Genomic DNA, 11,119 nt, shown 5'->3' with positions numbered 1-11,119 from the left:
GCCGTCTTCGCTCGCGCAGTCGTCCAGGTCCAGAGCATCATGGCCGGCGCCGTTGTCCTCGTGCACAGTCGTCCAGAGCATCAGGGCCAACGCCCGTCGCCGTGTCACGCAGTCTTCCAGGCCAGCACTCGTCGTCGTCGCGCGTGCTCAGATAAGGTGGCTGGAAACACGCAAGCTATACCACTGTTTTAAGTACCACGCCATAGCCGTCAGAGCAGTTGTCCGCTAAATCTTCAATGACAACATGTAAATTTTCTCCCACATCCATCTACAAATAGAAGGACTAGTCCGTGAAGTTGTGCGCTATTTAAAATTTTAAGCAACACACACACGCGATTGGATACCTGTACATCAGGGCAGCATCTTCTTCGATGGTGACGGCTAGAAGTAGACGACGTCGCACTCCTGCTTGCCGTAGTGTCTGGCTATAAGGACCCGGAAGTAGCCGTCACGCCGTACCAAGATAGGCTTGATATTACGCTCAAGGTGAAGACGACTACACTATACGCGTGAAAGGCGGAGGTCGCTTACTCTCCTGAGGCCTCGTTGTAGGCCTCCTTTCCTGGGAAGACGGATGTCCTAGTTGGTGGGCGGTGGTCATGATGGTCAGGTCGGAGCAGAGTTGTCTTGCAAGTTTTTTGTTTTGGCTAGTGACAAAGACAACTCTTCTTCCACGAAGGCTCCCGCTTCTTCCGTAGCCGCCACAAAGGGCCAGTTCTTTTCGGCGATTCTTTCAGAATCGCCTCCCTCCTCAGCTTCTCTCAAAATCGTCACTACATATTTTTTTTACAATCTTATCTAGTTAAGGTCTAATTAGATAGGATTGTAAAAAACATATGGAGTGGTGATTCTGAGAGAAGTTGGGGAGGGGGGCGATTCTGATAGAATCGCCCAAAAGAACTGGTCCGAAGACCATCTCTTTATCCATGACTGCATCGAAGGGTAACTCTTCGTTCGTGACGGCAACGACGAGGAGATAAATTTTCCTTTTTTCAAAGAGAAATATAGTTTCGAGATTTTATAAAGATATCAACATTTTAAAAGAAAATTCGCATGCAAGTGGGTGAGCATTTGGCCCATGGCCTGGAGTGTCGACTGTCGAGGATATATACGTTACGTTGAACCACTGTTCTGATGGGGTCATAAGAAATGAAATCAGTAAACTAAAAAACGAAAAGAAATTAGTCGTCTCCCTACCTTCTCTTTGCTCCTTTTGCCTTCTGCCTCCAGTTTGAATTCTCTCATATACCTCAATTCTCCATGAAACCCTACAGTACACTACAATACTGAGATCCATGCAAGATTCGGTTAGGCTTTGAAGCAAACACTACAATACATTTTTACAGATTTTTACAGTTTCTTCTTGCATAGCAACAAGTTTATCTAACGAAACCGCAGTTTAGCGACAAGCGGCAGGCCGGACTTGAGATGCACGGCGAGCCCGTTCACCTCGCGCATGTCCAGCGACGCCCCGGCCGGCTCCCAGTCGAAATGGTACATCAAACTCGCCAGCGCCATCTCAACGGTCGCCGCGGCGAATCCGACCCCGGGGCACCCCCGCCGCCCAGCACCGAACGGTATCAGCTGGAAGTCCTGCCCCTTGTAGTCCACCGCGCCGTCGAGAAACCTCTCCGGTACGAACTCCTCGGCGCGCTCCCACGCCGCCGGGTCCCGGCCGACGGCCCACGCGTTGATGACCACCCGCGTGCCCGCCGGGACGTGGTGGCCGAGTATCTCGGCGTCGTCTTGTGGCTCTCGGGGCACGAGGAGCGGGATCGGTGGGTGCAGGCGTAGCGTCTCCTTGACCACCGCCTTGAGGTAGTGCAGCTTGTCGATGTGGTCCTCGGTGATGACGTGCCCGGAGCCACCGACGGCCGCCCTGAGCTCGTCCTGGAGCTTACGCATGCTGTCTGGGTGCGTGATGACCTCCGCCATGGCCCACTCCATTGCCGTGCTCGTCGTGTCCGTGCCCGCCGCGAACATGTCCTGCGCGTCGACGACGTACGTACAAGAAACATGTTAACCACTAACAACGAGCACGGCGGCATAATAAACACGTACTGTACCAAAATGATGGCCTTGATTTCGGTCGTGCTGAGACGCATGCCAGCTTCGTCGTCAGTATCGCTCACGTCCAACAACACGTCCACGAAATCCCTGTGATCGCCGCCGTCATCTCCCGTCTGCTGGCCGGCTTGACGCCGGCGGCGGTGGTCGTCGATCACCTTCTCGAGCACACCGTCGAGCGCCTTGAACGTCCGTCTGATCTTCCCCTCCATCCCCCTCACGGCGTCCAACCACCCCAGCCACGGCAGGAGCTCCCCCAGAGGCGCCGTGCCGAGCAGCTCCTGGAAGTCGTTGAACACCTTCCTCAGCTCGCGTCCCTTGTTGCCTTCCTCATACAGGCCGCGCGCGCTGTCGTCCCCGAACGCGGCGCGCGAGACCACCGTGTTGGCGTAGGCGACGAGGAGCTCACACAGGTCCACGGCGGCGCCGCCCGCCGCCGCTCCGCGGACGCGCTCGACCAGCGCGGCGGCCTCCTCCTCCCGGACGCCGCGGAAGGAGAGGATGCGGAGCGGGCTGAGGAGGTGGACCACGCACACGCGGCGCGCCTGGCGCCAGTACTCGCCGTAGGGCGCGAACGCTACGTCGCGCCCGTAGAGGAGCCGGTCGGCCATGGCGCTCCGGGGCCGGCTCGCGAAGGCCAGGTCGCGGGCCCTCATCACCTCCTCCGCGGCGGCCGGCGAGGACACGACCACGGCGGGCACGCGGCCGAGCCGGAGCAGCAGGACCGGGCCGTGTGCGGCGGCCAGGGACCGCAGGGCCCGGTGCGGCAACGAGCCGAGGAGATGTAGGTGGCCGAGCAGCGGGAGGCCGCGCGGTGACGGCGGAAGATGCCTCCGTCCTCCATCGCTGCCGCTGCGCAGAGGGGCGGGCCTACGGAGGATGTACAAGAGAGACACGGCGAAGGCGAGGAGGAGGAGCACGAGTGCAAGAGGCGACACGGCCATGTCGTCGAAGAAAGACGAGCGTTATGGGCTTCTGGCGCCGTACTGGTAACGCTGGTAACCATGCACTCAAGGCGTCCACGAAAATATGTGGTGGCATTGCCGTGTCGACTGTTGAGTGAAATGGAAATGGATCGAGAGATGAGTGGTTACTTGTTACGTGTAAAAAATGGGCAAGAAAAAGCAGAGGCTAGTGGTAAGTCCGCTGAAAATAAATTTAGGGTCACTCGATTCATTTTCAGCCTTCAGATATAGATTCAATTATGTGGATGCCTTCTTCTGGAGTACTTCTCAACTAGTTTCCTGTTTGTCTTCGACCTCTCAACTACTGAATTCCTATAGGAGATATGATATCTTCGTATTTATGTCCAGCTAATAGCCTCCATTAATGTTGAGAGAAGGCTTCACTCGCATTTTTTTGCCTAGATTGACCATGGACAATATTATTATTGTTCTAGAGGTTAAGGTGTTGAGGTAAAGAGGTGACAGTAATATTCTTCTGTTTTCGTCTTTGCAATTGTAGGGGAGTAGTGGCAAACCTAAGAATGGTTGCGTCTATGGGGAAAGACTTAATCAACCTAGTGAAAACCCGGATGCTGTGACATCTGTCAGGCAATGGATGAAGATTTGATGCATGTGCTTATTTCATGCTCGCATGCGAAGCAGTTTTGGATTGCGGCCAAGGAGCGGTTCGACCTTCAACTCCCTCGGCTGCACCCGTTAACATGGGCGTGCGATATTGTGTTGGATCCTATGTTCATAGACGATAACAGATGCAAGATCATCATAATCATGCACGCTATATGGACCTCCAGGAACAAGTGGACTCATGATCAAGATGGATATGATCTTGTTCAGGCAATCAAATGGATCCATGAAACCCTATCTTTGCTGGAGTTACCTGTTCGTCGCACAAGGATGCAGGCGGGACAGGGCTGGAGACCCCCTGACGCGGGGTGGATTACCATCAACACTGATGGATCGGTTTTCCCGGATGGATTAACAGGCGGAGCTGGTGGTGTTGCCCGGTCCCATTTATCCTTCATTGGGGCTTGGTGCAAGCCGCTAGATGGCGTTTCAGATCCTTTCATCGCCGAACTACTAGCCTTCCGGGAGGGTGTGATCTTTGCTCAGCTTCGCGGGATGTCACATGTGATCATGGAGGTCGATAGCATGGAGCTGGTCACCCAATGGAACTCGCGCGGCAACTCTCGATCGGTAGCCGCGCCTATCTTACGAGAACTAGATGATATAGTCCTCAATTTTGTTTCCTTTTCGGTTCACCATGTCAGCAGGGAGTTCAATACTCCGGCTCACTCGTGTGCACAACGTGCTTGCTCTCTCGAGGCCACGGAGTGCTGGTTAGAGCAGAGCCCCGATTTCCTTCTTGTTAGCCTTCGGGCAGATTGTAACCGAATGATTCTGAAATAAAGTTCTAGCTTCGATGAAAAAAAAAACCTAGTGAAAACCAGCCTGAGAAAACTAAGGCGATGGCATATGTAGATTACTCTTGTAGCGCGTATGTGTACTAGGATCGGTCCACTTTTGACATATAACATGTGGCTAGAGATGGAGATCTAGAACCATGCCTCCACATGTGTTGTGCAGATCGCATTAGTGATCATTACTCTGCAACCCTAAGAACGTTTACTACTCAAACTCAGCCATCATTTAGTTTTGTCCTTTTATCTCATGTTTTTACCTTTTCTTTCGTAGTTTAGTAAAACTGATTTATCTTTTCGGTAGCAACCGATGGAGTGGACCATTTTTGAACTCCTATTTGGGTGCATACAAACTGCATAGGTGATAACATAGTTACGGGGTTGATAATGTCATTCTTTTCGTTTCCTGTGGGTTCGACACTTTACGAAATAACCACAATACCCCATGCACTTGCAGAACATCAGCGACGTGTCGTCCTGATCAATGCTAATAGTAGCTAAGTACTCGTCAACCAATGTGCATACTCGTCGACCATGTCATGTCCCTGCGATGGAGAGCTCACTAGCTAGTACGGGTAGAAGGCAGGCCTTTGTCGTGCAAAGCTGGACCTTCCCCACATTGGAGCAGCTGTCGTCGAGGCAGAGGAGGTTGACACCGAAGGTATCGCGGGAGAACGACATGGGAACATTGAAGTCGTCGAACACCGAGATGTTGTAGTTGTCCAGGGCGGGGGCACTGCCGAGCGTGAACTCATCCAGCGTCGCCAGCGGCTTACCGGACAGCCGACAGACGAGCTGGTCACTGTAGTCGCGAGTCGCACATGTTCCACGACCCTCTGTGTCGAAGGCGCGCCCGTCCATAGAGATTTAGAAGACACTCATGGATAGAACGAACAATATAACTTGACCTATTGAACAAATATATTGCCGTGTCTGGTGGGGGACTTATGCCCCTCCCCACCCCCCCAAATAAAATATGAGGGCCAGCAGGCCATGCCCTGAGAATTCAAATTCATTCATGCTTGTTACGGTTGCTATCCCGAATTCGGTATTTGATGCTTGTGGTGGCAAACTGTCGGTGCTATGCATTTGGGCCGTCCCATTTTTGTAGATAGCTTGGGAACTATCCCAACCATTTCCCCCTTTTTTTACAGGTTATCATTGGTTTTTGTTTTTCTCTTTTTATTTTTTTCCTTTTTTATGTTTATGTTTCTTTTTTTCGTTTTGGGTTTTTTGTTTATTTTTCATTTTTCCTTTTTTTCAAAAAATGTTTGTGATTTTTCAAAAAAGTTGTGTATATTAAAAATCTTCATGATTTCGACAAATGTCTGGAAATTTCGGAAATGTTTGTGTTTGTAAAAACATGTTCAAAATTTCAAAGTTTCGTATTTTCAAAATTTGTTCATAAATTCAAAAAATGCTCCTGTTTTTAAAAACTGTAAAGAAAGTGAAAATAGTATGTTCCTATTTTCCAAAAATATTCTCACAAACTAAAACAAATGTTCGTGTTTACAAAAAACGTTTAGGGATGTCAAAATATGCTCGCACTTTAAAAATTTTGTTCCAAATTTGAAAATATTCCCATTATAAATTGTATTCACAAAATTAGAAAAATGTTTTCATTTTAAAAAAATAATCAGGATTTTAAAATTTTAATTTTGTTAAAAAATGTTTTTGCTTTAAAAAATGAACATCAAAATTTGTTCGAGTTGTTCAAAAAATTGAATAATCAGGGAATACAATGCTTGCTTTTCAAGGAATGTTTGGAAAAATTCCAAGGAATGTTCAAAAATATGTTCACAATTTCCAAGAAATGTTCAAAAAAATTAACAAATAGTCCAGATTCGCGTTTTGCCTAGTTCTTAAGTGCGCACGCTCCTCTTTGGTCACCAGCTCTTGTCAGCTAAACTGGTTACCTACTCTCCTTGGCAAGTTATAGGTCTGGAGATCGAATTTCGTCGAGGGGGCATGTTCCTGCTATTTGACGCAAATGCGTCAAATAGGAGCTCCAGACGATGTGTGTCGCCCAAGAGTTTAAGTGCATGGCATATAGAGAGTTTGCATACTACTTTGAGAAACCTAATATTTATCCTTTTACATAGATAAAATAGTTGTAATGAGATAACATGTAAGATAATACAGTATAAGAAATAAACGATGGTAGTTTAGTTCAAACCCTCCTTTTATTTGTCTTAGCAACTCACTGAAGTAGGCTATTTCCAAACTCCGGCTTTTGTGCTTACAGAACTGTGTTAAGTGATGACGTAGTTGTGGGGTTTGTGATGTCTTACTATTCGCTCCGTGTGGGTTCGACACTTCACTTATCACGAAAGTGCTCCAACAACCGTGTAGACTCAAAGGTCATCAAGCATTTTCTGGCCCCATCGCCGGAGAGAATGGTGCTTGGTTATTACTTACCCATTCATTCTTTGTTTATTTGTTCGTTGCTATATATTAACCCAATAATCATTAAAAAATCTGCTCATCATGTCTTCTGAGATGTCTACTCAGGAAAAATCTGAAATCTGCAATGGAGAAGAACTACCCAGATAAACCATTTTACGGATGGTTGCAATTGGTAAACAAAGGTGCATCCCTTATATGTGCTTCACATCAATTACCATTCACAGACTATGGATCTGAAAGAGCACATGCAATACCAATGTAAGAGTAATATCGACCCCATGCTAGCAAGCTATAATTCTAGTGATAAATTAGATGCTAGATTGGTGATCTTACAATGTGTACTTCTTGAGGGTGTCGATGTGGTTCTATTCCTTCTGTTCGGTATCTTGGAATCTCTAAAAAGACTTATATTTAGGAACGGAGGGAGTACATAATATCATTAATATGAAGAATCAGGATGATCCATTCGTTTTGATTTATATGAAATTGCAACCTATTCATACTTTTTGCTCATATGTTTTCTGCGATAACCCATAACTGATCAATGAACACGATCAGATTGCATCTGCCTTGGGAGAAGTAATATTTTACCGGATCTGCAGAAGGATGAAGAAAAGGTTGCACAAGAAGAGCAAACAACACCCCTAGAAGCATGACTGCAAGAATTGGTAAAAGATCATAAATTATATATTTTTTGAAACTAAATTGCAGCAAAATTATTGGGATCACGAAGAACAAATTATCATGGATTAACAAGTGTGCCTGAAAGAAGGAAGCCTCATGGAATAAGTAGTGGAGGAAAGCCCACCTCCCACTCCGAAGAGTAAATTTTTGCACACACTCAGTGAGTTCTTTGATGATGCAACTCACAAGAAGAGCATAAATTCTATGGATACATTAGAACTGCTAGAAATTTTAAACACATACGCATATATGCTATGTTCTATGTATCAAGTTTCTTGTAGATGTTGCTGGTCTCCCAAACATCTTGACTTCCAATGTACAAAAACCTACGACAAGGTGGTAACCCACTACAATAGTACTAAAAATGCCACCAAGAAAATCATACAGTATGTGTTAAGCACGAGTGCTTGAAAATTATATGTTGAGATCGAAGCTGTTCAAGCTCGTTGGAAAGATGAAATTCTTGATTGGATGCATGCTTTGGTGAATGCCATCAATTATTATTGTCAATAATATATTTTCGATAAAAAAGATACTAGCGTGCATGAACAAGAGTATGATGAGGACTCTAGTTCGGAGGAACTTGAAGCTAATGACCTTGATGTTAAGGCATGTTTCTCTCTAAGTAGTTTTGGTGATTGATGACAACATATTTGCGGACTAATCATGTGCGTTGAGTATTTCAGAAATTCATCCTTTGGCGAGACGATTCCCTCTCCTCAGAGTTTGAAGCGAAGACGGTGTAGCCCTTTCAATTCAGTTTTGGTGGTCTTGTGTCGCAAGAGTCACTGTACTATCAAGAGGGGATCCGCATTGGTTAGGCTAGGTGGAATCAACACGTACACATCCCCTTTGCACCCTATGAGTTTTTCCCCTTTGTTGAAGGCTCCCTTGCGGTCCTCTCCCTGAGATCTGGTCCCAGCGGTAGTACCGCGAACCCCAGCGGTAGTACCGCTCAAGAGCTACAAAGCGGTATTACCGCTCCGCAGTGGTAGTAGCGCTTGGAGCTCTCAGCCGTAGTACCGCTGCAGCTCCGTGCTCCTACCGCCTCGATTCGAGGGTTCTCCTCTCGTGTCGGGTTTTGTGGCATTAGCTGCGGCAGTAGAGGCGGTAGTACCGTTCATAGGCGGTAGTACTGCCCTTATCACCACGGTAGTACTACCCTGGGTCCAGGCCCTGCTCTGCTTCTCGCTCACTTCTCATTGCGCGTCAGTACCACGAGGTGGAACGGTAGTACCGCTGGCTATAGCGGTAGTACCGCCCCCAGCGGTAGTACCACCCTGTGCGGGGCTGAGCGAGGGTAATGGTTGGATTGTCTCCCCCTTATAAAAGAAGGTATTCTTCTTTAAGTTGACTCACCTCGTTTCCCCCAAGCTCAATTGTTACTCCAAAGCTCATTTTCGCCCGATCTCTCTCCCTAGCCAATCAAACTTGTTGATTGTCTAGGGATTGGTTGAGAAGGCCCGGATCTACAATTCCACCAAGAGAAATTTGATTCCCCCCACTCATCCCTTGAGGATCTTGTTACTCTTGGGTGTTTGAGCACCCTAGACATTTGAGGTCACCTCGGAGCCATATTCCATTGTGGTGAAGCTCCATGGTTTTGTTGGGAGCCTTCAATTCGGTTGTGGAGAGATCCCCAACCTTGTTTGTAAAGGTCCGGTCGCCGTCTCCAAGGGCACCAATAGTGGAATCACGACATCTCGCATCGTGTGAGGGCGTGAGGAGAATATGGTGGCCCTGGTGGCTTCTTGGGGAGCATTGTTCCTCCACACCACTCCAATGGATATGTACTTCCCCTCAAAAGCAAGGAACTTCGGTAACACATCCTCGTCTTCACCGGCTCCACTCTTGGTTATCTCGTGCCTTTACTTGTGCAAGCTTTTGTGTTGTTTCCCTTTCTTGCTTGTGTACTTATTGTTGTTGCATCATATAGGTTGCTCACCTACTTGCATATCTAGACAACCTACTTTGATGCAAAGTTTAAATTGGTAAGGAAAAGCTAAAATTGTTAGTTGCCTATTCACCCCCTCTAGTCAACTATATCGATCCTTTCAATTGGTATCAGAGCCTCGTCTCTTTACTAAGGACTTTGCCGTCTGAAGAGTATGGTTGACACCGTAGATGGTGTGGAGGAGCACTCCGGTGTGAATCCGATTTCGTCTATGGGCGATGGGGGAACCGCGGTCTCTCGTGAGGAATTCAATGTGGCTTTGGACATATTGAAAACCTCCATGACGACCGAGGTTGAAAGCATGTTTAATAAATTCATAGAAGGGCTTAAACTATCCACCACACCGTTGAAAGTGGGTGATGCCACTAACAAGGCGACGGATGCTTTTTCCCAAAAGGGGGAAGCTACTAGTGAAAAGGCTCCTTCTTCTAGTGGTAAAAATGGCACCGGCATCTTTGCCCATGTGGAACCTCCACTTGTTTATGGTGGACTGATTCCTTCCACTCATTTGAATCATGCCGGTCCTCCCCCTAAGATTGTGAAAAATGAGGACTTTGATTCTTGGGTCTATCGCTTTAAGCGTCATTTAAATCATGTGAATACTAATCTTTGGAGAATCATTGAAGAAGGTTTCTATCCGCATGACCGAAGCAACTTCACTCCTAGAGAAGCCGCGGATAATCAATTCAACGAGAATGCTCTCTTCATCATCCAAGATGCAATTCCACCCGAAGATCTTCCTCATCTCCGGCCCTTCGCCATGGCCAAAGATGCATGTCATCAAGTTGTTTCCCTCTACAAGGGAAGTGCAAGCATTCAACACTCCAACTATGAAGTGGTGCAAGATGAAGTCGACGAGTTTGCAATGAAAGAAGATGAAGAACCTCGTGAGCTTTATCGGAGAGTAACCAAACTCGCGGTCTCACTCCGAGATCATGGGAGTAAGGACACATATGACAATTGGATCAAGCGCAAATTCCTCAAGGCAATGATGCCTTACCACAAGACCATGTCCTCCGTCATTCGTCAAAGGCCGGACTTCCACACCTTGTCCTCAAGTGAAGTGTTGGATGAGTTTGTGGCCATGAGCATCTTGGACAAGACCGCCGACAATGCGGTGCTACGTTCTCAAAGAGCAAAGAAGCTGAATCTTGAATTAAAGGCCAAGGTTAGTGTGGAAGAAGAGGACAAAGAAGAAGAAGAGGGGAGCAACCTGAAGATACAAAGTATGCCTATCATGAACACATGGCTCTTGCTTCAAAGCAATTTTGGAGAAAGAAAAACTCAAGACCCAAAATCAACGAGAACAACTCCAGTGGCACGAAGGGCAAGCAACGTGTGAGGACTTGCTATAATTGAGGCAACGTGAGCCATTTTGTTGCGGAGTGCACATATGAGAAGAAGGAAGACAATGGTGGCAAGCTCATCCAAGAGGACAAAGCCAAGCCTTTCCCCAACAAGAGCAACTTCACCAAGAAGACTCATCCCAAGGCGTTGGTGGTACAAGAAGAGTACAATGAGGATGATGATGATGATGAGGATTGTGAGTCGGTTGCCATGGCCTCCGTTGCCATTGCGACAACTCCATGAGTGTCACTCTTCGACTCACCCAATGAGAGCATTAC

The 11,119-nt window shown here is 47.4% G+C and overlaps 1 protein-coding gene across 2 annotated transcripts; it reads right to left on the bottom strand.

The window, feature by feature from the left end:
* Positions 1-1,287: 1,287 nt before the first annotated feature.
* Positions 1,288-3,128, bottom strand: LOC125543348 (cytochrome P450 71A1-like). Of its 2 annotated transcripts, none has more exons than XM_048706663.2 (2): positions 2,067-3,128; positions 1,288-1,986 (listed from the first exon to the last, which is right to left on the bottom strand). In XM_048706663.2, exons 1-2 carry the CDS (start codon positions 3,009-3,011, stop codon positions 1,384-1,386), a joined length of 1,548 nt encoding a protein of 515 aa, XP_048562620.1. In that variant the 5' UTR covers positions 3,012-3,128; the 3' UTR covers positions 1,288-1,383. The 2 variants fall into 2 exon arrangements, with proteins under 2 accessions (XP_048562620.1, XP_087402785.1); XM_087546659.1 differs by having other exon boundaries at positions 2,062-2,200.
* Between the last annotated feature and the right edge of the window lie 7,991 nt (positions 3,129-11,119).

The sequence above is a fragment of the Triticum urartu genome, chromosome 3A (genome assembly GCF_056163025.1).
Source record: "Triticum urartu cultivar PI428250 chromosome 3A, HENAU_Tu73, whole genome shotgun sequence".
Classification (NCBI taxonomy): domain Eukaryota; kingdom Viridiplantae; phylum Streptophyta; class Magnoliopsida; order Poales; family Poaceae; genus Triticum; species Triticum urartu.
This window is presented reverse-complemented; position numbering and strand designations above follow the sequence as displayed.

Bases quoted from the DNA above. Each gene is read 5' to 3' on its own strand.
- LOC125543348 (XM_048706663.2), bottom strand. From the start codon at position 3,011: ATGGCCGTGTCGCCTCTTGCACTCGTGCTCCTCCTCCTCGCCTTCGCC. The intron at 1,987-2,066 runs GTACAGTACGTG...GTCGACGCGCAG, and splicing joins AAATCAAGGCCATCATTTTG to GACATGTTCGCGGCGGGCAC.